The following is a 24,035-nucleotide window of genomic DNA, read 5'->3' on the forward strand; positions in this document are numbered from 1 at the left end:
ACTTCACTGTGTGTTTCGATGTAGATGTGACTAATAAAGGTATCTTATCTTATCCAACGGAAACCCACCACCAAGCATATCTTCCCCTCCCCACCCCTTTCAGCCTTTCGTAGAGACCGCTCCCACCCCACCCATCCCGCTCCCACCCCAGGGACTTTCCACTGCCCCCACCATAGGTGTAACACCTGCATCTACACCACCCCCATCCAGGGACCCAAACAGTCCTTTCAGGTGAGGCAGAGATTTACCTGCACCTCCCCTAGTATCGTCTACTGCATTCAGTGCTCCAAGTGTGGCCTCCTCTACATTAGCGAGACCAAATGCAGACTAGGAGACCATTTTGTAAAACACCTGCGCTCTGCCTGTAATCACGATCTGCATCTCCCCATTGCCAGTCACTTCAACTCCCCCTCCCACTCCATCACTGATATGTCAGTCCTCGGCCTCCTCCACTGCCGGGAGAAGTCCAAACGTAAATTGGAGGAACAACACCTCATTTTCCATCTTGGGACCTCACAGCCTAACGGCAAGAACATCAAATTCTCCCACTTTAAGTAAACCAACCTCTCCCCTCTCACCTTGCCTCTTCTTTTCTTCCCTTTCATAGCCTATCTTTTTTCTCCTTGCCATTTTTTCTCTCCTTTTCCTCTCCTCCCCTTACCCCCATGCCACCTGCCTCCATACCTTTGACCCATCCCCTGGTGGGTCTACTATCCCCTCCTCCCCCACATCTGCCTATCACTATCCCTTACCTATGTCTACCTATCACCACATTGTGCCCACCCTGCCTCCCCTCTTTTATCCACCTGTCACTGCTCTGTTTCTCCCCCCATATATTAGGCTTCCTGTTTTTTCTATCATCAGTCATGAAGAAGGGTCCTGACCCGAAATGTTGACCATCTGCTTTTCTCCCTGGATGCTGCCTGGCCTGCTGAGTTCCCCAGCATCTTGTTTTTCATCTGAATTCCAGCATCTGCAGTCCTTTTGTTTTTCTGAGATACAGTCCGTCAGGACGCTTTTTATAGCACATCCGTTGAAGTTGGAGAGAATCCTCATGGATGTTTGTATATTTCTTTTTCATAGCTACAATACATCTCTAAGTGTTTCATAGCCAATTAAGTACTCTTTTGGCGTGTAGCTTTCGCTGCAGAAAATGTGCTACGTTTTTATCTAATGCCACCTCCCACATGCAGTAATGAGATTATGACTGAAGTTGATTGAATGGTCAGGATACTTTCTATAGTGTATCCGTAGAAGTTCGAGAGAATCCCCATAGACGTGCCAAATCTTCTCAGGCACCTAAGAAGGTACGTACTCATGACAGATGTTATATAAACAAGCCTTTCTCCTTTCCATCAGGAACCCCTCAGCCATTGTTTGGAAGAGAAGGCAAGGGGTATTTCTCTGCTGCATGGTATAGTCAACGTTCCATCCCCCAGATCATTTGATCACCGCCATTGTAACAGGCGACAAGGCAATTGTTGTGTGTGGAATCTTGCTATGCACAAATTGTCTACTCCAGTTCCTGCATTGCACTTCAAATCAAAAAAAAGCTGCACTATTGGCCGTGAAACACTGGCTCATCCCAAGGCGGCATAAGTGCAATTGGTACCCAGAGTTGGGCTCTTGCTGTGCCAGTGAGGTTAAGGTTTTTTGGGAGGGGGTCGTAATGGTTCAGATGGTGCTATCACCCCTTTTTTGCTGAGGTAAGTGACGATTTAAACTGATTGCTACTCCGTCCACCCTCACTCAATGCCAACCTCCCGGTAGAACCAACACGAGGGAGACGGACAACACTGGCAAACAAACGCGCCAAAACCTCCGCGCAGGCGCGTTGGGCGAGGCGCCTACCTCTCCCAGCACGCAGGCGGCCCGCCCTTATTTTGGTCGAGCCTGCGCTCTCGGCGTGCTGGCCTACAACTCCCGGCGTGCAACGTGCGCCATCCCACGGGCCCGGCATTAGAGAGGGAACTACAACTCCCAGGGTGCGTCGCGCAGAGAGCCCGTGCCGGGCCTACGCGGTTGCTGCGGCGACCGTGAGGCGGGTCTGGCGTGGGGGGTGCGCTGGAGAGGGAGGGAGAAGCGGAGCGGCTTCAGGTAATTGGGGCGGGAGGAGGAGGAGGAGGAGGAGGAAATGATGATGGTGATAAAGCGGGTGCAGTTGCGGATGGTGGGGCTGGATGTTTGTTTCCTCCCATGCTTTGGCCACTGCGGGGCCTCGGGTCGCAGCGGATTAAAATCCCCCACTTTGTCTGAGCCCCCAATAGCATTCAGAGGCGGGCAGCGTGCCTCTCCACCGGCAGATCGTGGATCTGGTTCTCTATGGGGTTTGAGGGGTGGTGAGCTGGATATTCGGCAGTGGTGTGTATCACATTCCTGCATTGCTCGCACTAGTTGTGGACCTGGCTCTTTATTGGTATTGGTTTATTATTGTCACTTGTACCGAGGTACAGTGAAAAACTTGTCTGCCATACCGATCGTACAGATCAATTCATTACACAGTGCAATTACATCGGGTTAGTACAGAGTGCATTGATGTAGTACAGGTAAAAACAATAACAGTACAGAGTAAAGTGTCACAGCTACAGAGAAAGTGCAGTGCAATAAGGTGCAAAGTCACAACAAGGTGGATAGTGAGGTCAGAGTCCATCTCATCGTATAAGGGAACCGTTCGATAGTCTTATCACAGTGGGGTAGAAGCTGTCCTTAAGTCTGGAGATATGTGCCCTTGGGCTCCTGTATCTTCTACCTGTATCTTCTATCCTGTATCTTTAGCTATGAGTAATCACATTCCTGCATTGCTTGCACTAGTTGTGGACCTGGCTCTTTAGCTATGAGTAATGCCACAGGTAAGCCTGCAGAGTATTTGGCAGTGATGTGCATCACAGTACCGTATTGCTTATACTACTTGGGGACCTGGCACCTTATCTATGAGCAGTGCCATAGAAGGTAATTTAGCTGAATATTCAGCAGTAGTGTGCATCACAGTACTGCACACATACGCACATTGTGGACGGGGCTCTTATATCTTTGAGCAATACCATGTCAGGGGTGGGGTGGTAACTTAGCCAAATATTTGACAGTAGTGTGCGTCACAGTACTGCATACACACACTAATTGTGGATCTGGCTCTTTATCCAAGACCAACACCATGGAGGAGAGTGCGTTCAACTATAATTTGCCATTGTTACGTATGGGAACAAAATATATATCACGTGATTGGTAGGATATTTGGCAGTAGTGTGTGGTGGAGTTGATTGTGATATTTGCCTCGTGCATGATTTCTGAGCAATTGAGGGGGAGGGCGGTCAGAGAAATGGTGGCCAGCAGGAAGAATAATGTCACGCAAGGAAGGGTAGCACAGCTGGTAGGGCCACTGCTCCAGCAACCTGGGCTTGGTCCTGACCCTCCAGTGGCTGTCGGTGTGGAGTTTGTACGTTCTTCCTGCGAGTTCCTGGGTTTCTCTGGATGCAAAGATGTGTGGCTAGCTAGGTTAAATGGCTGCTGTAAATTGCCCGTTGTGTGTGGGTGAGGGGTAGGATCTGGGGGTAGTTGACGGGAATGGGAGAATAAAATGGAGTTAGTGTAAAGTAGGAGTCTTATGGTCAGCATGGATGGTGGGCCAAAGGGCCTGTGTCCATGCTGACCATAAAACGCCATGCTCTAGAATGTACCCCATTGGAAGCAATACATTGGCATGGATCGCGTATTGGTTAATGGACAGTAAACAGAATACAGGGTTTAGTGGTTAGGAGTACAGGTCCTCTCCAGCTTACAAACGCCCTCTTTATGTACAGCCTGGGAACATGACCGAGTTTTTGCGAGATGTCAGGATGGATATGCTGGTGGCTGCAAGCATCTTCTGCTGGGTAGGAACTTGGACACATTGCTGACTTGCGAACCCTTTGGGTTATGAGCAGTTCACAGGAACGGAACTCTCTCATAACCTGGGGAGAACCAGTACGCTGGTCGTTTTTGGATGGGAAGCTGTGATTAGTGGATGCCACAGTGATTGGGGCTGGGGCCCTTGTCAATGATTTACGCAAGGGGATAAAGAATAATGCATACAAATTTGCTGATGATACAGGCTGAATGATGGGTTGGGTTGTGATGTGGCTGCGGAGAGTATTCAGAGGGTTGTAAACAGTTTAAACGAATGGGCAAGGAGGTAGGCAAACTAATATGATGTTGGAAAATGTGAGGCCATCTCTTCGAAAAAGTAGAAAGACTTTTGTATTATTTAAATGATCGGAGATTGAAAAGTGGTGGTGTCGAGGGATCTGAGTGTCCTTGCACGTAAATCACTGGTACCGCAAACAATTAGGAAGGCAAATGACATGTTCGTTTTTAATTACAAGAATAAAGCCATCCTGCTCCATTTGTATAGGGCTTTGGTAAGATTGCTCTGGATTGTCATGTACAGTTCTGGTCTCCCAATCAAAGGATGGCTATACAAACAATCTGCTAGAGGAACTCAGTGGGTTGAGCAGCATCTGTGGGAGGAAAGGAATTGTTGACCTTTCAGGTTGAAACCCTACGTCAGGAAATTTCTTTCCTCCCACAGATGCTGCTCGACCTGCTGAGTTCCTCCAGCAGATTGTTTGTTGCTCCATATTCCAGCATCTGCAGTCTCTTGTGTCTCCAAAGGATGGTTATACTTGTGATGGAGGGGCTGCAGTGAAGGTTCAACAAGTGCTTTGTGGGATGATGAGTTTGGCATATAAGGGTAGGTTAAACAGACTGGACATAGAATGAGAGTTGATCTGATTGAAACTTACAAAATTCTTAAGGAATGTGACAGGGTTGATTCAGAGTTAATGCTTCCCCTGGTTGGAGTGTCGAGAGCCAAGGGTCACGGTTATGAAATCAGGAGCTGGCCATTCAAGACAGAGATGAGAAGAAACTGTTTCACTCAGAGGACGGTATATCTTTTAATTCTCTACCTAAGAGGATTGTGGAGTTGCTGAGTATATTCAAGACAGATCAGTAACTTGGTGGATATTAAAGGAATCAAGGGATTTGCAGTTAGTGCAGGAAAGTGGAGCTGAGGTAAAAGTTGATCCGTGATCTTATTGAATGGTGGGACTTCAATGGCCTACTCCTGCTTCTGTTTCTTATGTTGTTATGTTTTCAGCGGAATAATATCTTTTGTCTGTTGAGGTTGAGATTGTGATGACAGGGCTGTATCTTTGAGTACCTCCATTGGGTTCAAGCAGTTTTCAATGTAATACATTTTGCTTAGAGCTGGTCACTTTAAACATGAGCAAAGTCTGTTTACCAAATATTCAGCTGTAGTGTCAAGCACAATGTTATGGTGTTGGACCTGGGTGCTTTATCCATGAACAATCTTGCAGGGGAAGGAGAGATCGCCCTAAATAATCGCTAGTGTTGTGCAACAGAATAACTTCTTGTGCTCTATTAGGCCCATGCCAGCACCCAATGGAGTAATCCTGTGAGTTGCATTCCCCATCCTTGTATCCCTGTGGCCCTGCAACCTTCTGCCTAGCATGTCCATCAACTCTCCTTTATTCCTTTCGCCGCTTGCCAGAGATCCGTAGGGTCATGGGGAGAATGTGCATACTCCATATAGACAGCACTGAGGTGGGGATCGAACCCAAGTCGCTGGAGCTGTGAGGCAGCGGCACAAACTGCTACCCACTGTGCTGCCCCTCATATAGGGTGTGTGGTCTTGATGTTTTATATGCAAGGAATGCCAAGGGAAGGTGTTCAGATAAATAATCAGCAGCAGTGTGCACCAAATCACATTTGGTTCACATTCACTGACCAGCATAACAGGGTTAATTAAATAATTGCCTGCAGTGAAAGTGGAGCACAACGCCACTCGTGTTGGCATTGAACCTAAGCACCTTATCCATAGATAACCTTGGGTGGTGTGGAAGTGCTCAGCAGAATGTTGCATCGCTCGCCCTGGTCGTGCACCCAGGTCTGCCTTATCCATGACAAGCCTCAGGAGGGAAGGAGGTAATCGGCAAAATTAGTGTGCAGCAATATCTTCAATGAATACACCAGAAACTGCAGATGTTGGAATCTGGAGCAGCAAACAATCTGCTGGAGCAACTCAGTGGGTCGAGCAGCATCTGTGGTCGGAGGAATTATCGATGTTTCGGGTCAAAACCTGGCATGGTTTTCCAGCAAAACATCACCAATTCATTATCCCCCATAGATGCTGTTCGTCCCACTGTGTTTCTCCAGCAGGTTGTTCATTGCTCTTCAATGAATAATTGTGGTCTCATTATCCAGTGTTCATCACATGTAGTAAGTCAAATAATGGTTGAATGACCTAGTCATTCAAAAGAGCTGCTAGAAAAATGCTGGATACACTCACCAGGTCAGGAAAACAGAAAGAGTTAATGGTTCAGGCCTGAGACCCTTCGTCAGAATCAGTCTGGTGATCCTTTATTCTCAGTTCTGATGTAGATTCAAACTTGAAACGCTAATCCTGTTTTCTCTCTCCACAGATGCTTCTTGACCTGCTGAATATTTCCAACCATTTCTGTTTATATTTCAGATTTCCACCATCTGCAGTTTTTAATTTCATTTCGCATTATGCCAACATGTGTATCGTAATCGCGATGCATTACTGCTTTGCATTTCTACAAACTAACCGCAGATGTCATTGGACAGGTGGCGAACCTGGAGGAGACAAGATGGGCTTGAAGTCCACGCAAGCTGCCTTCTTTCCCATCTGCAGCATCGATGAGGTGGTCAAGCTGTTCGAGTTTGAGCTGAAGAAGGACGAGCCAGACCTGACCCTACTGTCTCTCGTGCTGGGGTTCGTGGAGCATTTCCTGGCCGTCAACAGAGTCATTCCCATCAACGTGCCGGGATACAGCTTCGATGGAAGCTCGGAGCCGGGCTCTGAGTCCAGGACTTGCTTCCCCCGCGTGGATCTCCTTCAGATCAAGGCGCTGCACACCAGATTCACCACCATGATCCGGGGAGCTGTGGACCGCTCGCTCTACCCCACCAAAGGGGGTTACTCCAGCCGGGACCTGGTGAAGAAGGTGTCCGACGTGATCTGGAACAGCCTGAGCCGCTCGTACTTCAAGGACAGGGCGCATATCCAGTCTCTGTTTAGCTTCATCACTGGTGAGCTCCCTGCTGGCTTGCCTGTCCGTGTAGATAAGCTGGTTGATGCCGTCCCTGGCCTGGAGCCACTAGATGGAAAGCAGCAAACAGTCTGCTGGAGGAACTCAGCAGGTCGAGTAGCATCTGTGGCAGGAAAGGAATTGTCGCTGTTTCCTGATGCAGAGTTTTGCCCTGAAATGTCGACAATTCCCTTCCTCCCACAGATGCTGCTCGACCCGCTGAGTTCCTCCAGCAGATTTTGTGGCTCCAGATTCCAGCATCTGCTGTCTCTTGTCTCTATGGCACTAGATCGAAGCCCTGCCTGAGTGTAGAATCGAGGCTGACATTTGAACAGCTGATTTAAAAGACCCTAATGTTACCTTGGACTATGGTTTTTTTTCTCTCTCTAACTAATGTAGTTATGGTTATTTTGTTGTGTAAGCTATGTATACTTTATGTTTGTAATGTACTGTGCTGCTGTTGCAAAAACCTAATTTTCATGGCATTTATACCCTGGGTACATATGCCTTTGACAATAAACTTGAACAAGAGAGCAGAGCTGTTCCTCTGACAGAGATGCCCTTCCTCAGCGATGCCCATCCCTCTTGGGGTGAGGTGCACTTTGTGCAGGGTAGTACAGTGGAAGAGTCCGTGGCTGATGGAGCAATGCACTGTGCGATGTGCAGTTCTGGAGCAGCGCGTTGAGGAAGGGGTGCCATTGCCAAGGGATTACTTTCCTCCCCTGCTCAAATTGCTGTCTTGTCTGATCCTTCTGTGTGTGAAATGGCTGGCGTGATTCCCTTGTTACAATATTGATTAAAATTCAAAGCAAGCCAATTTATTGGCAGTGAAAGAGTTTGCGCACTCTGTGGTTGTGAAAAGTTGTTGAGAAATGGGACCTCCCAATTTTTCTCTGTTTTACTTTCTCTTGGCTACTGGCTATCTGTGAACAATGTTCATAGGTATTCTTTTCTGTATGAACATGAAACAGTACAGCACAGGAACAGGCCCTTCAGCCCATGATGTTGTGCTGAACTAATTAAACTAGTAATTAAATGCCTAACCTAACTAATCCCTTCTGCCTACACAATGTCCATATCCTTCCTTTCTGTGCACATTCATGTGGCTATCTAAGAGCCTTTTAAATGCCTTTATCATATTTGCCTCCACCACCACCCCTGGCAGCCCATTCCAGGCACCCCCCATTCTCTGTTTTGCCCCACACATCTCTCACCTTAAATGCATGCCCTCTAGTGTGGCGCTTTGCTTTGAGAATTATAACCACGGACCTCTGATTCGGTTATTCTGAAGCAGTCCAGCTTTGAGCTGTATTTTGCATTTTTCCCCAGGCACGAAACTGGACAGTTCGGGGGTGGCGTTTGCAGTGGTGGCGGCCTGTCAGGTGCTGGGGCTCCGCGACGTTCACCTGGGGCTGTCGGAGGATCACGCCTGGGTTATCTTCGGTGAAAACGGAGAGGAGACGGCAGAGGTCACCTGGCACGGCAAAGGAAATGAGGACAGGCGGGGACAGACTGTGACTGCAGGTGTTGCTGAGAGGGTGAGTGCCAGATCCCTGTAATGCACGCCGGCCCCGTCTAACCAGCACATAGTACAAGGCAGTCACATGCCAGCCCTGTTTAACACCATGCCAGTCTGGATATTATCTCTTAATACATGCCTGCATGCGTATTGTCCTGCGTTATGCACACTGCTCTGCATGTTCTTTTTTGTACTGTATGCCAGTCTGTGAGTTGTGTTGTAAATGCTGCCCTGTGTGCCATCCTTAGCAATATAAACCAGCTTAAGTATTGCTTGTGTAATGCGTGCCAGTCTGCGTGTTGCCCTGGTCTGTGTATGCCCTGTGTCCAGTTCTATCATAGCTGCAGTTGTGCAGCAGGTTAACCTCTTGTTCTTATTGCTGTGCCCAGAGCTGGCTGTACCTGAAGGGCTCCTACCTAAAGTGTGATCGCAAGATGGAGGTGGCCCTCATGGTGTGTGCCATCAACCCATCGATTGACCACCACACGGACAGCGTGGAGCTGCTGCAGCTGCAACAGGTGAGAGTGGGTTGGACGTTGTGTGAAGCGCCGGTCAGATTATAGACAGCCTGACATTGGGCACCTTGAGCCCCGGCTTCCCAATCAGCAGCAGTGGCACGGAAGGGAGGGAATTAGTCCTCGGCTCCCTCCGCTTGCCGTTTAAGCTGTTGGGAAGGAGGGGCCGTCAAAGTCATACATCAGTTAGGACATGTATTTGTGTAGTGGCCCCAGGAGGCTACACTAGAGCATAATCAATAATTAACACCAAACCAGATATGGGGAGAGAGCAGTGCAGTCAGGGAGGATCTGCATTGAATTTCAGTCCCAGAGTTGGACAGCATGGAAGCAGGCCCTTCGGCCCAACTCGTCCATGCTGACCGTGATGCCTATCTACACAACTCCCTTTTGCCCACATCAGGCCCATATCCCTCTACTCCTCCGTGACCCAAGTGCAGGTAGTTCTGCTATATCGCGATAGCTATGTTTGTTCCTAAGAAACCTTGCGTTATAGAAAGTTGCGCTATAACAGAAAAGGCTAGTTGCCTTCAAAGCACAGGTTTAAACATGTTTTTCCAATCGCAATTAGCACTTTAATCCATGCAGCCTGCGTAATACCAATAGTGTTCCCTCGTCCATCGATCCCATTATACCTGTACCTGTTTAAACGTTGTAATTGTGCCTGCCTCTACCATCTCCTCTGGCAGCTTGTTCCATATACTCACCAGTCTCTGTATAGAAAAACTTGGCCCTCGGGTCTCTGTGAAAATCTTGTTCTCCCCACCCCCCCCACCCTTGAGATTTCATTCCACAGCAGTCTCCTTCCACCATCTCGCCCTCCTTCTGTTCCTCTCTCCCTTGTGTGGTTCTCCTTGGCTCTTTGCCTCAACCACTCCTTGCAGGAGGGGGTTTCATGTCCTCCCCACTCTCTGAGAGGCGTAACAGAGTGGTGTCAACGGAAGGCACTGCAGAGTGACGGTCCCTGGGAGTAACCTTCTTCCTTCTCTTCCCTTCCAGCACCTCCTGTGGCTGCTGTATGACCTAGGACATCTGAAAAAGTGAGTGTCTACATCATGTTTCCCTAATGTTCCTTGAGCAACTCTGACGATTGTTCCACAGTAAGTGGAGATGGCACACAGCGAAAGACTGACTTGCATTTCACTGGTGCCTTTCACATCCCTTTCAGGACATCCCAAAGGGCATCACAGCCAATAAGCACATTTTGAATTGCAGGAGATGCAGCAGCTAATTTGTGCACAGAAACCTCCCACAAACAGATCAATAGTTTGTGTGACATGTAGGGGGAGGTGGGCGGGATCCTGTGCGGTGTGTAAGGGGACAAGGACAGGGCGCTGAAAGGTCTGGCTTTCAGGGATCATCACATTTTTCCAACGTACAGTGAACTGCGTTAGAAAGCAGTGCCCTATCAAGTTGGATGAGGGGTTAATCCAAGGCCCTGTCCACCTTATTAAAAACGTATTGCAGCTACAAGGCAATTTTATTGTCATGTGCACAGGTACGGTGAGGTACAGGTACAATTAAGATAAGATTTCTTTATTAGTCACACGTACATCGAAATACACAGTGAAACGCATCTTTTGCGTAGAGTGTTCTGGGGGCAGCCCGCAAGTGTCGCCACGCTTCTAGCGCCAACACAGCGTGCCCACAACTTCCTAACCAGTATGTCTTTGGAATGTGGGAGGAAACCGGAGCACCCGGAGGAAGCCCACGCAGACACGGGGAGAACGTACAAACTCCTTACAGACAGCAGCTGGAATTGAACCTGGGTCTTGCCATTAATTTGGTTTGGTCAAAGGTCAGAGGAACCTTAACCAGGTCACGGGGAGAGCTATTTGGTTGTCCCATGAGATCTTCAGAGCCTGTGACAGAACACGTTAGGGCAGTGAATGGTTTTTAGCTTGAATCAAACTAAGCTTCAGTCCCAGGGAGACAGTATAATACAAGTAGTCTTTATTTATCCCTGCAGGTATCCAATGGCGCTGGGAAATCTCGCAGATCTGGAGGAGCTGGAGGCAATGCCAGGGAGACCAGATCCACTTACCCTTTTTCATGAGGTTTAATATGTTGTTTAATAACTGGATTCCGATACATTTATTAATAAGATATTCCCGTGCTGTGTTAAAATGCTTCCACTTCCCCTTCCCCCAACTCTTGTTTCCCAGGGTTGGGTACAGTGTAAAGTGCCCTGTACAGGTACTCCCAGGGCAAAGACAGCAAGGGTTAGATATGGAGTTGAGTTCCTTTTTTTTGTCCAGTCAAAAATTTCCAGGGCAGGGTCAATGGAGGTTAGATGCAGAGTGACTCTACTCCACACTATCACAGGTGAGAGGAGTCTTTTAAAATTGTTGTTGTTCAAATGACCACACTTGGTTTGGGAGGGGAATGGTGATGGTCAGAGCTGCCTTAACCCTGTGATCGCCCTGTGCCCAGCATTACCTGGGTGCAGCCAATATTTGGGCATCAGGAAAGGTACACTTGATCATTAGATGCCAGGCCTGTTGCACTGTTGTTGCTGGCTTGGCTGTCTGTGTCCAGCCAGGCCAATACCCAGTGGGCCCTGGACGCCCTGGTTCCAGCTGATGGGCGAGCTTACTGGTGGCTGTACCCAAGTGATTGATTGCTTTCTTTTTGATGTGGTGCTGTTCATTGAACTCTGTTACCTCCTCACCCGACAGGGCATATCGTCGGCAAAAAAGTACTACAACAACGAACACATCTATCCCTACGTCTACCTGGCCAGTTACTTCTGCCGCAACAGGAATGTGAAGGATGCTCTGGCTTCCTGGGGTGACGCAGCCACCGTCATCCAAGAGTAAGTTGCTCCTTTCCCTCTCACTGCCTGGTTATTATAATACACACAGCTTCTCCTGTACCTTCTAACAATCAAGAGAAAGGCTGTTTTCTACTTGTTTTGTTCTTTCTGCCTTTCCCAGCCTCTTCTGTTTATTCTCTAACCAGTTCTAGTTCAGCTGGAACGTCAGTGACCTGAAATGTTAACTCTGTCTCTCCCTCCACAATGCTGCCTGATTTGCTGGGGGTTTCCCGTACTTTCTGATCTGCACTGACTATTTCTGCTCGAGGATGCTTTCCTTACCAAGCGGAGCCACTAATTTAGGTTTTTAATGCTGCTAATTTGGGAGGGACCCTCTGTCTCACATGTAACATTCTACCCTCTGACCCAGTTACAACTACTGCAGAGAAGACGAGGAGATTTACAAAGAGTTCTTCGATATTGCCAATGATATCATTCCGAATTTAATCAAGGAGATGGCCAGCGTAACCGAGACTTCTGAGGAGCACGGAGACGGGGGCACTGAGGTAAGTCCGTGGAGTCTTCAGGTGCACCTCAAGTTTGATAGCAACCTTTTAACATTGTAAGGGTTTTCCTGCTTCCCTGGTACCTACCTTACTCCGTTCTTAAATGGGATCTGACTGTGCAGTGTTGCTGTTTCTGTCCATCCCTAATGGCCCCCCGTACTGAGGAGACAGTTAAGATTCAACCACATGGGTGTACCTGGATCACATTTCAACCCAGATAGTAGTTTTTCTTCCCCCAAGGACCATCAGTGAACCAGGCAAGCGTTCATGACAATCCAGTATCATAGTCACCATTATTGAGACCAGTTTTTAATTCCAGATATATTGGATTGCTTGAACTCAAACTCCCCCGCAGCCCTGGTGGGATTTGAACTCGTGTCTCTGCATCAATAATCCAGAACTGTGGCTATTCTCCAGAAGCTTACCCACCATGGCCCCACGATCTTCACCTATCCATCGCGTCCTCTTTAATGACACCTGGTTTTATGTAACTGCCGATTGCTGCCTATTGCTCTATTTGGTGGAAAATTCAGTTTTCTTTCTTTGTCTCTCCACACTCCAAGCTGCTCTCTGTAATGAATGTGTCCAGTGCTCATGTGCAAAGAGACCCACGTGGCAAGAAGGCCCTATCTCTGTAACATCCTCCAATCTTACCATCTCTGTCCCTCCAGTTCTGGCCTCTTGCAAATCTCCCACCAATGCCTTCAGCTGAGTGGGTCCTAAGCACACTGGATTTGTTTCCCTTAAACCTCCCCACGTCTCTAACCAATCCCCACCTCTATCCCTCCATCGACCTCGCTGCCTCTAAGCCTTGTCGCCTTTATCCTTCCCTCTGCCTTTCCACATCTCCCCCCAACTCCCACTTTTATCCCTTCCAAATCCTCCCCACCTTCTTTAATCCTCCCTGAGCCTCTCCCCACCTCTCTCCTCAAAGACCCTCCTTAAAATTGCCCTTTGTGTTCAAGCATTTGATAATATTGTTTGCGTGAAGTGTGCAGGGGCGTTTAACCACAATGAAGGCGCTGCGTGAATGTGAAGTGTTGTCCACAGTTCCTTCTGTCATCCCCCAGGGTCAGCAAGGACGGCCCGTGCCCAACACGGCTCTCCAAGACCCCGAGAGCTTTGCCCAGTTACTCCGGTTCTACGACGGGATCTGTAAGTGGGAAGAAGGCAGCTCCACGCCGGTCCTCCACGTGGGCTGGGCCACCTTCCTCGTTCAATCCATCAGCAAGTTCGATGGGCAGGTAATTGGCTCCCTAGTGTGTACCTCCTCCACACAAAGCATCAAACTGCACAGAACCTTTACTCCACCCTCGTGTTTCTGCCTCCTCTCGCCCATCACCAGGTCTTTCTGTTCTTCCTCCCTCAACAGTTTCCCTTAAACACACTTCCTCTGTTTGCTTTGACCACTCCCTGTAGCGGCAGATTCTATGTTCTTCCTTGCTCCCCTACCCCTATTGTCTGGGTAATTTCCTTTCCCGTAACATCACAAGTTATCAATGACTCCTGAACTGATGGCCTCAAGCCCTGGTCTCCATGATGTAGAAACCCACTAACCCCACGCTATAGAGAGAACATAAGAACCAGAAATCCATTTGGTCCCTCCTGTTTGTTCCCCAGTTCTGTAGGAATCGCCTTCTACCTTGGGGTCAGTTTCCTGCACCAACCCACGTCCGCTGATATCGAGAAACCTGGTAATACGTTGAGAATGTCCTCAGTGACTGAGCCCCCACTGCCCTCTTGGGTAGAGAATTCACCATCTGGGTGAAGGAATCTCTTCTTACCTCTGTCCTGAAAGACTAGCCCCTTATTTTGAGACTGTGACCCCAGGTTCAAGATACCCCAAGCAAAGGAAACATCAAAGTTACTAAGTTAAAGTTTATTATCATGGGCATATATACCAAGGGTATAAATGCCATGAAAATGAGCTTTTTGCAGCAGCAGCACAATACGTTACAAACGTGACAAACAAATTACAATGCACTCTGTTACTAACTCAGTGTAACTGCAGTGTGTAATGAATTGACCTGTACGATCGGTATGCAAGACAAGTTTTTCACTGTATCTCGGTACAAGTGACAACAATAAACCAATACCAATACATAAATTAACATAAATTATACATAACTGGCATGACACAATAAATAAAAAAAAATAACATAATGACAGTAGTGCAAGTTGAGAGAAATATAGGTAGAATTATGGGTTTTCAGGTCGCTAATCCCATTAAGAATTTGGTACGTTTCAAGAGCTTATCTCTCATTCTTCTGACCTCCTTAATGTCATCCAGCAAAGTTGCCATCCTGCAAATCATTCCAGCGAATCCTTATTGTATTCCTTCTTTTCCAAAGATATGTCCTTGGATAGGAAAACCAGACCAGTGCACAGTATGCCAGATGCATTTGCACCGGCCCTATAATACTTAGAGCACAACACTTCTCCTCTTGTTCTGAACTCCTGTAAAGACCAACATGCTGTTTGCCTTCCTAATTGCTTCTCAAACTGTTTATAAACTTCCAGCTACTTGTGCACAGAAAGCACCAGATCCCTCTGAACACCCAACCTTTCAATCTAACACAGTTAAAAACATAAAATAGCCTGCCTTTTTAGGTTTACCACCCTAGTGAATGAATTTACATTCTCCACATTATAATCCATCACCCACATCCTTTCGCATTCACTTAGTGTCTCTGAATCCACATCACAGCTCACACTGCCATCAGGCTTTGTGCCATCAACATACTTGGATATATTGTATAGTCCTCCTATTCAAATCATTTTGAACTGCTGGGGTCCAGTACCAACCCCTGTGGCACCTCACAACACAAAAATGATTAGTTTATTCCTATCCTCTGTTATCTATCTGGTAATGAATCCCCATCTGCACTAGTTTATGATCCCCAATATTATGCACTCTAAGTCCAGATACATCACACCAACTGGTCCACCATTATCTATTCTGCTACTGGAAAATAATGATAGGATTGGGCAGAGTCAACATTTAAAGTCCAAAGTCTAGTTTATTGTCAGATGCACAAGTCCATGTGTGCACCAGTGCAATGAAAAACTTACTTGCAGCAGCATCACAGGCACATAGCATCAGATAAGCAGCATTCACAAGAAAAACATAAATTATACACAATTCTTACAAGAAAGAAAACAATTAGAACAAATAAAAAAACTGAAGTCCATTTTAGTGCAAAGTGATCAAAGTGGTCACAGTGTTGCTAAGCTGTAGTGATTAGGGTTGTGCCGGTTGGTTCAAGAACCGAACCATGGGAGGAAAATCATATTTGAGAAAAATCTGTTAGTTATTTTTTGAGGCTGTGGGAGTTTTACTGTAACCTGTGCACGTACTCTGCTTTCCCTTTCTGTACCAATGCCTTGATCCTCCTCCTGCACTCAATTCTGAAATATTCCCAATCCGCAACCATCCTGCTGTTTTGGTTTGGCAATGTTATGAGCCTTTTACTTTGATCTTGCTCTCTTTAACTCATTGATTGCCATCCTGCTTTTAGTTGGCTTAAAGCAATAAATGTTATTTTATTTTTGAAGAATTAATACTCTTCAAGTTAAAGGCCCTCTCTGACTGTGTGACCACGAGATGCCTGAGGAGTCAAAGGCAGCTCAGTGGCGCGGGGGTAGAGCTGCTGCCTCACAGCTCCAGAGACTCTTGTTCGATCCCGACGTCTGATGCTGTGGCGTTTGTACGTTCTCCCTGTGACTGCGTGGGTTTCTCCTGGGTGCTCCGGTTTCCTCCCACATCCCAACCTACAGGTCTGGGCCTGTACTCAATGATCAGAAAGATGGGGGGTGGTGGGGAGGGAATCTCATTGAAACCTACTGAATACCGAAAGAGTGGACATGGAGAGGATATTTCCATCAGTGAGAGAGTCCGGGATCCAAGGGCACAGCCTCAGAATGAAGGGACGTCCCTTTAGAACTGAGATGAGGAGGAATTTCTTCAGCCAGAGGGCGGTGAATCTGTGGGATTCGTTGCCACAGAGGGCTGTGGAGGCCAAGTCATTGGATATATTTAAGGCAGAGATTGATAGGTTCTTGATTGGTGAGAGGTTAACGGTTACGGGGAGAATGGGGTTGAGAATAAACAATCAGCCATGATTGAATGGCGGAGCAGACTCGATGGGCCGAATGGCCTAATTCTGCTCCTATATCTTGTGGGTTGGTGGGTTAATTGGCCCTTGTGTGTGGGTGAGGGGTAGATGATGGAAATGTGGCCAGGGAGTTATAAAATGGGATCGGTGTAAATGAGCTGGCACGGACTCGGTGGGCCGAAGGGCCAGTAGGAGGCCAGGCAGATGCCCGCCCCTCTCCGAGAATGGCCCCTGTGACACCTCTGCCCCCCCTGCCCTAGGTGCGGCACAAGGTGACGATCATCGTGAAGGACACGGAGGCGAACGAGGACGACGACCAGCACAGCGACGACTCGCGGGACGCCCGGCGCCGGGGTCCCCGCCGCGAGTCCAAGGCCGAGGAGCCGCCGCCTGCCAAGAAGTTCCAGGCGGAGAAGGTGGTGGAGCGCCGGCGGTCAGCCCCCACCCAACGGGTAGTGCCTGTGCCCGCTCCCCCCCTTCCTGCCCCCGCCCCCACGGGACCCTGCGTCACCTTCCACAGCGAGAAGATGAAGGGCATGAAGGAGCTGCTCACTGCCCTGAAGATCAACTCCAGCGCCATCAAGCTGCAGCTCACGGCCCAGTCACAGGTCCAGATGAAGAAGCAGAAGCTGAGCTCGGCCAGTGACTACACCCTGTCCTTCCTGAAGAGGCAGCGCAAGTCCCTCTGAGGATGGGGGGCAGGGGTCGGGAGGGGGGGGGGAGAGAGTGAGGGGTCGGGAGGGGGGGAGAGAGATTGAGGGGGGAGAGGGAGGGGGCGGGAGGGGGCTGGAGGGGGGGGAGAGAGTGAGGGGTCGGGAGGGGGGGGAGAGAGTGAGGGGTCGGGAGGGGGGAGAGAGTGAGGGGTCGGGAGGGGGGAGAGAGTGAGGGGGCGGAGAGAGAGTGAGGGGTCGGGAGGGGGGAGAGAGTGAGGGGGCGGGAGGGGGGAGAGCGGGAGGGGGGAGAGAGTGGGGGGAGAGAGAGTGAGGGGGAGAGAGAGGGGGCGGGAGGGGGGAGAGAGAGTGAGGGGGCGGGAGGGGGGAGAGAGTGAGGGGGCGGGAGGGGGGAGGAGAGTGAGGGGGCGGGAGGGGGGAGAGAGAGTGAGGGGGGCGGAGAGAGAGTGAGGGGGCGGGAGGGGGGGAGAGAGAGTGAGGGGGCGGGAGGGGGAGAGAGTGAGGGGGCGGGAGGGGGGGAGAGAGAGTGAGGGGGCGGGAGGGGGAGAGAGTGAGGGGGCGGGGGGGGAGAGAGTGAGGGGGCGGGAGGGGGGGAGAGAGAGTGAGGGGGCGGGAGGGGGGGAGAGAGAGTGAGGGGGCGGGAGGGGGGGAGAGAGAGTGAGGGGGCGGGAGGGGGGGAGAGAGAGTGAGGGGGCGGGAGGGGGGGAGAGAGAGTGAGGGGGCGGGAGGGGGGGAGAGAGAGTGAGGGGCGGGAGGGGGGGAGAGAGAGTGAGGGGACGGGAGGGGGGGAGAGAGAGTGAGGGGGCGGGAGGGGGGGAGAGAGAGGGAGGGGGGAGAGAGAGTGAGGGGGCGGGAGGGGGGGAGAGAGAGTGAGGGGGCGGGGGGGAGAGAGAGTGAGGGGGCGGGAGGGGGGGAGAGAGAGTGAGGGGGCGGGAGGGGGGAGAGAGTGAGGGGGGGGAGAGAGTGAGGGGGCGGGAGGGGGGAGAGAGAGTGAGGGGGCGGGAGGGGGAGAGAGAGTGAGGGGGCGGGAGGGGGAGAGAGAGTGAGGGGGCGGGAGAGGGGAGAGAGTGAGGGGGTGAGAGGGGAGAGAGTGAGGGGTGGGGGGAGAGAATGAGGGGAAGAGGAGGGGGTGGGGGAAGAATGAGGGTGGGGGAGATTGGGGGAGGAGAGTGAGGGAGGTGGGAGGGAGAAAGTGAGGGGTGGGAGAGACTGAGGGGGAGAAAGACAGTGAGACGTGAGGGGGTGGGGAGAGTGAGGTGGGAAAGAGGGAGAGTGTCAGGGGTGTGAGTGAGTGGAGTGTCAGAAGGGAGGGTGACTGATCAAGGGAAAAAGCAGCAAGGGGGGGGGCAGTGTAGTTGGTGACGAGAGAGATGGGGATGAGGGCAGCCGAAAGGGATGGAGGTTCGGAGACGGAGAGCATGAGGTTGGGCAAGATCGACCTTCGGGGGGGGGGGGGGGGGGGGGGGGTGGGGGGGAGGTGCGGGGAGGGAGAGGATGAAAGGGGGTGAGGAAGAAAGGGGCAGTGGGGAACCAACAAGAATAACCAACTCCTGCAGGTGACCCAGGGCGCTGGGGTTGGGGAGATTTTGTAGTCCCGCCCTCTCTGCTCAGATGCTGCTGGTTCCCAGCCAGGAGACCCCCATGTGGCCCCTTGGCTTGTACTGGGAAAGGGAGCAGTGACTGGTCTCTGCAGCCAGTGGCAAGTGAAGCACATCTGCTGGGCTGGAGGCCCCTCCCCCCAACAACACTGGACTCGAGACTGAGGACCCTCTTTTCACACACCCAAACCCATCCAGCAGTTGCTCCTGGTCAGCGGAACTGAGGAGCAGGAACTCTGGGTTGTTCCCCCAGCCCAGGGTGTGCTGCACCCCCCAGCACCCGTTCCCCCACCGCAACACAGGGTGGCATTCAGAGCCTGTTGCTGGGCCAATAACAATCAGAACTGCACCACCGATGACCCAGGAATGGCTGGGGTGAACTATGGTTGCTGAGAACTACAGGAATCCGAGTTCCTGATTCCTGGGACAGCGGGAACATGCAGCTCTTTAATTTGTACTGCAGGGTCACTTGCATCACTGGAACTGCTTTGTATTCTCGGTCTGTGAATAATGTTTTGTAAAATAGAATTTGTATTGAAAGAAAGCCCATGTGTTCTAAGTCAATGTATGATCTACTGAAGGGGAATATATCTCTTGATCACCTCTTTATCCCCCTCCACCCCACCCTTTCACTGTATGACTATTGACAGACCCATACCCATCCTGAAGAAGGGTCCTGACCCGAAACGTTGACCGCCTGCTTTTCTCCATGGATGCTGCCTGGCCTGCTGAGTTCCTCTAGCATCGTTGTGTTTTTCATACCCGGCTAGTGTTGGAAGAGCAGCAGGAAATTCTCCCAGCCTCGCGGGGCTGATGTGTGTCAGCTGGACAAGACCTGTGATGGTGCAAGATAACCCAGGGTCTTCTGAAACATTGCAATCCTGTCTCAGTCTGTGAAACTGTCCCCACCACATCCCTGTGTGAAGGCGCATTTTAACCCCAGTCTGTTAACATCGTTACAGAGGCCAAGTAGAAATTACGGAATGAACTTCAAAAACCCGCAGTTAAATTGTGGGCATGACAGAAAGAAGTAGTACCTTCTATAAATAACCTACAAATCAGGAGGAGACTATTTAACTGCTTGTAACCTTGCCTCTGCATTCCCATCTCCCCCAGTGATCTATCATCCCTAGCTTATCAAGAATTGATCCACCTCTGTCTTAAAAATATTCAAAGACTGTGTCCTTCGAGGAAGAAAGTTCCAAAGGCTCACTGCCCTCTGAGAGAAAAATAATTTGATATCGTCTCCATTTATAATGGGCGGCCTCTTATTTCTAGACAGTGACCCCAGGTTCTAGGTGGTCCCAGAAGAGTAAACATCCTCTCCACACCCAACCTGGGAGAGATGGGTTTCCCACGGAGCGGCAGAGGGAGACTTGGAGGCTCCTGCCTGGAGCAGTATGAATGATGACCTTCCAAGGCATAGCATTAAAGCATTAGACAATCCAACCCATTGAGCTTGAGGCCAGATATTGTGGGATTTCTGTGCTGTTTTAAGGCACCATTCATAAGAACTTGCTCTGGACAAATGCTGCCGTGTTTAGGTCACCGTAGCAGTGGCTGCTTGATCGGCTGAGACGTGGGGTAGAGAAACCTGTTCCTTTGCTGCCAAGCCCTGGTATATGAGAGAGAGAGAGAGAAACTGTGCTCTTGTCAAACGAGACCAGCCTGAAGGTGTCACACTCTCACGAGCAGGACAAGAGACTACCTTGTCACCGTGGCCACACATGACAGGAACAGGAAAAGATCGATGACAGTGAGAGGCTTTCAGCCGCTGATGTCGGAGAGCCGTTGAGCACAAGGGCCCTGTTCGGTCTGACCAACACTGGCTTCCACCGGATCGAAAGAGGGATTGACAGAGTGGGTGAGCAGGCAGGAGACGAGTACCCCAAGATGATGAACAGTGTGTTTTACGATGCCCCTGAACTGGAGCAAATGATTTCGAATAAAAACCCCCTGGACGAGTTTGAGCTGATCCAGCGGATTGGAAGCGGCACGTATGGCGACGTCTTTAAGGTCTGGCTATGTTCACCTTTGCAAAGCTCCCATGTCGAAAGCAGAAGCCGATATCTCTGCCTGCCCCTGTTGTTTCCGCTCTGTTTCCTCTGGCTTTCTCTTTCCTTTAAACGCAGGGGCATCTAACGTTTCAGTCTAGCGGTGCTGAGCCTCATTCCTATGAGTGTCCTGTGTTTAAAGTAGATTTTTGATTAGAGTTAATGGGTTTAATGTACAGTGGTCTCTCCCTGTCCCGGTCCCACTCCTTCCCAAATCAAAATTGATCCCATTGGGAGCTCCACACTGTTGGAGGGGCAGTGCGGAGGGAGAAGCATTTAATCAGAAGGGTGGCGAGGAGGAGTTCCGTGCTATTGAGGGGGCAATGCAGAGGGAGTAGCATGTACTCAGAGGGGTAGTGGTTCTGCACTGTCGGAGGAGCAGTACGGAGGGAGCAGCATATATTTCAGAGGGGTGGTGCTGAGGGAGTGCTGTAGCATTGCATAGGCAGTGCCAGGGGAGTGTCACACTGTGTTGGGCTCTTTGGAATGGGATGTTAAACAGTGTATCCCCAGGTGGATGTAAGAGGCCACTAGATTGGCAGGTGGTGGTTTGTCTAGTCCTAATGAAGGGTCTTGGCCCAAAACATCGACTGTTCATTTCCCTCCATAGATGCTGCCTAACCTGCCGAGATCCCCCAGCATTTTGTGTGCATTGCTTCTGATTTCCAGCATCTGCAGTCTCTCTCGTGTTGAGGCTTCCCCGGTATCCAGGGAAACCGAACTATGGGAGGATATAGATTAAGAAAAAGGGCTCAAGGCTCTTTGCAGGACCGTTGAGCAAAGACACACCCAAGGAAGGAGACGTTGGGATAGGCGTTCAGAGGCTTGGTCAAAGAACCTGGTTTTACCGAGCATTTTAATGGAGCAGAGAGAGGTGGAGAGATTTCAGGAGGGAATTCCAGAGCTCGAGGCCCAGGCAGCTGAAGGCACGGCCACCAACGGTGGAATGATGGGGAGTGGGATCCACAAGAGACTTGAGTCGGAGGAGCACAGAGATCTCGGAGGATTTGCGGGCTGGATGAGGAAACAGTGTGACACGGTTTTAAAATAGAGGCACTGCTTAACTGGGATCTAGAGTAGGTCAGGGGATGATGGGTGAGTTGGGACATGAGTCAAGTTGAGTTTATTGTCATGTGCACAAGTATGGTGAGATACAGTACAATGAAAAACTTGCAGCAACTTCACAGACAACACTGAATATAAATTGTACGTAAAATTAAACCATACATTTGGGGGGTGGGGGGGGGGAAGGTGGGAGAAAACACTGCAAAAGCAAGATCTCTGTGCAAAACAAAGACACAATCAGAGGCAAGTCCACAGTACTGCAAGAGGTGGTGCGTAGTGTCCTGTTGCTGAGGTAGGGTTAGGGTTGTGCAGGTCAGTTCAAGAACCTGATTGTTGTAGGAAAGTAGCTGTTCCTGAACCTGGTGGTGTGGGACTTCAGGCTTCTGTATCTCCTGAGCAGTGGGAGAAGTGGACATGGCCCTGATGTTGGGGATCCTTGATGATAGATGCTATCTTCCTGAGGCAGCGCCTCCTGTAGATGCTGTCTGTGGTGGGGAGGGCCATGCCCGTGATGGACCGGGCTGTGTCCACTACTCCCTGCAGCCATGAGGCTGGTGACTGAGCAGATCAGTGGAATTGGATTCTGTAGAGATTGCACCCTATAACAGAGAACGTAAGAAATAGAAATCCATTTGGTCCCTCCTGTTTGCTCCCCAATTCTGTAGGAATCACCTTCTACCTATGTGCCAATTTCCTGCACCGATGCATGTCCTCTAATATTGAAGAACTTGGTGATGTGTTTAGAATGTCCTCAGTGACTGAGCCCCCACTGCCCTCTTGGGTAGAGAATTTGCCATCTGGGTGAAGGAATTTCTTCTTACCTCTGTCCTGAAAGACTAGCCCCTTATTTTGAGACACTGACCCTTGGTTCAAGACACCCCAGCCAAAGGAAACATCAAAGCTACCAAGTTCAAGTTTATTGTCATGGGCATATATACCAAGGGTATAAATGCCACGAAAATGAGCTTTTTGTAGCAGCAGCACAGAATCATTGGAATTGGATTCTGTAGAGATTGCAGTGGTTCAAATACCACTAAATCTGAATGCGTCCATCTCCCTTCAGCAGCACTTCAGGTGCAGAACCTGGGGCACTTGGCACTGGCTGGAGACCAGGGAGCTTTGGGAAGTGTGAATGCCACAGTCCTGCACTAGGCTGCAGTAACTGGTACAGAAACTGAATTGAGTTCAGCATCGATCAGCCATGATCTTGTTGAATAGGAGTGCAGGCTAGACAGGCTGAGTGGCCTACTCCTGTCCTCTTGTGTTCTTGTGACACAAACAAAGACAAAATGTGGTGGGCCTCGTTTTCTGTCCACAGATGCTGCCTGACCTGCTGAGTCTTTTTTCCCCAGCACTTTCTCTTTTAGTTTCAGATTCCCAGCATCTGCAGGTTTTGTCTTCTGCAAATCAATAACAGAATTTGCATTTCAGGAGCTTTGTGAAGTGTCTCAAGGTGTCGCAATATCAGGGGGAAGGAAGGAGATTTGCAAATAGTGAAGGAGGGTGAGCTCGGCTGGAGGCTGGGGCAGCGATGTGTAGGAGGTTGGGTGAGACAGTGCCAGTGCTGTGGGGGGAGCCACAGACTTGTTGCATGAGGCACCACTTCACCCCACCAGCCATTCCAGGCACCTCTGCAGCCTTGACCAGTGCCAAGCTCAGTGACCAACGGAAGAAACCTCAGATGCGTCAGCCAGTTGGATGTGGCTATTCGAACAAGGGAGCTGTCACAAACCAGCCCAATTCGGTGGCTGAAAGGGTGGGGGTGGGGCGGGGCACCAGCACGTCCCTACACAGTGAGAACCTGGGTCGATGTTTCACCAGCTGGCTCACACCGCTTTCCCCTAGCGATCCCCACCTGATCCACAACACTGAGTTTCCTTCCTGGAGCCCTTCCTCGCCAGGGGTTCAAGCAAGCAAACTGAGCCAGGAGGGGGAGATCCCAGTACTGTGCCGGTGTCTTTGTCAATGGGGCAGTCAAGTGAGGAAACCAACTCAGCAGACGGGAGGGGTCTGGCTTTCCTGTGGAGACGCATTGCAGAATTTCGACCTGAAACATCAGCAATTCCCT

At 50.1% G+C, this 24,035-nt stretch overlaps 3 protein-coding genes across 5 annotated transcripts in view; 2 read left to right on the forward strand and 1 right to left on the reverse strand.

Annotated features, from left to right (window-relative positions):
- Positions 1 to 6,539, reverse strand: part of LOC127586990 (somatostatin receptor type 1-like) — a 93,810-nt gene extending 87,271 nt beyond the window's left edge. The window contains exon 1 of the mRNA XM_052045064.1: positions 6,347 to 6,539. The gene's annotated coding sequence lies outside the window, so the exon portion shown is untranslated. The remainder of the gene's footprint in view (positions 1 to 6,346) is intronic.
- Positions 1,981 to 17,290, forward strand: men1 (multiple endocrine neoplasia I). Its single transcript, XM_052045061.1, has 10 exons — positions 1,981 to 2,097; positions 6,646 to 7,110; positions 8,439 to 8,647; positions 9,018 to 9,146; positions 10,143 to 10,183; positions 11,113 to 11,200; positions 11,822 to 11,958; positions 12,329 to 12,464; positions 13,535 to 13,708; positions 16,840 to 17,290. The coding sequence occupies exons 2-10, from the start codon at positions 6,669 to 6,671 to the stop codon at positions 17,266 to 17,268; spliced, it is 1,785 nt and encodes a 594-aa protein (XP_051901021.1). The 5' UTR covers positions 1,981 to 2,097; positions 6,646 to 6,668; the 3' UTR covers positions 17,269 to 17,290.
- Positions 17,291 to 18,587: 1,297 nt separating this feature from the next.
- Positions 18,588 to 24,035, forward strand: part of LOC127586985 (mitogen-activated protein kinase kinase kinase kinase 2-like) — a 50,615-nt gene continuing 45,167 nt past the window's right edge. For 2 of the 3 annotated variants that reach the window (XM_052045051.1, XM_052045052.1), the window contains exon 1: positions 18,589 to 20,864. In XM_052045051.1, coding sequence (XP_051901011.1) covers positions 20,742 to 20,864 — 123 coding nt within the window. In that variant the 5' untranslated portion in view covers positions 18,589 to 20,741. Of the gene's footprint in view, positions 20,865 to 24,035 lie in introns of all 3 variants that reach the window. The other variant, XM_052045053.1, reaches the window with a different exon arrangement.

Source organism: Pristis pectinata, chromosome 38 (assembly GCF_009764475.1).
Source record: "Pristis pectinata isolate sPriPec2 chromosome 38, sPriPec2.1.pri, whole genome shotgun sequence".
In the NCBI taxonomy this organism is placed as follows: domain Eukaryota; kingdom Metazoa; phylum Chordata; class Chondrichthyes; order Rhinopristiformes; family Pristidae; genus Pristis; species Pristis pectinata.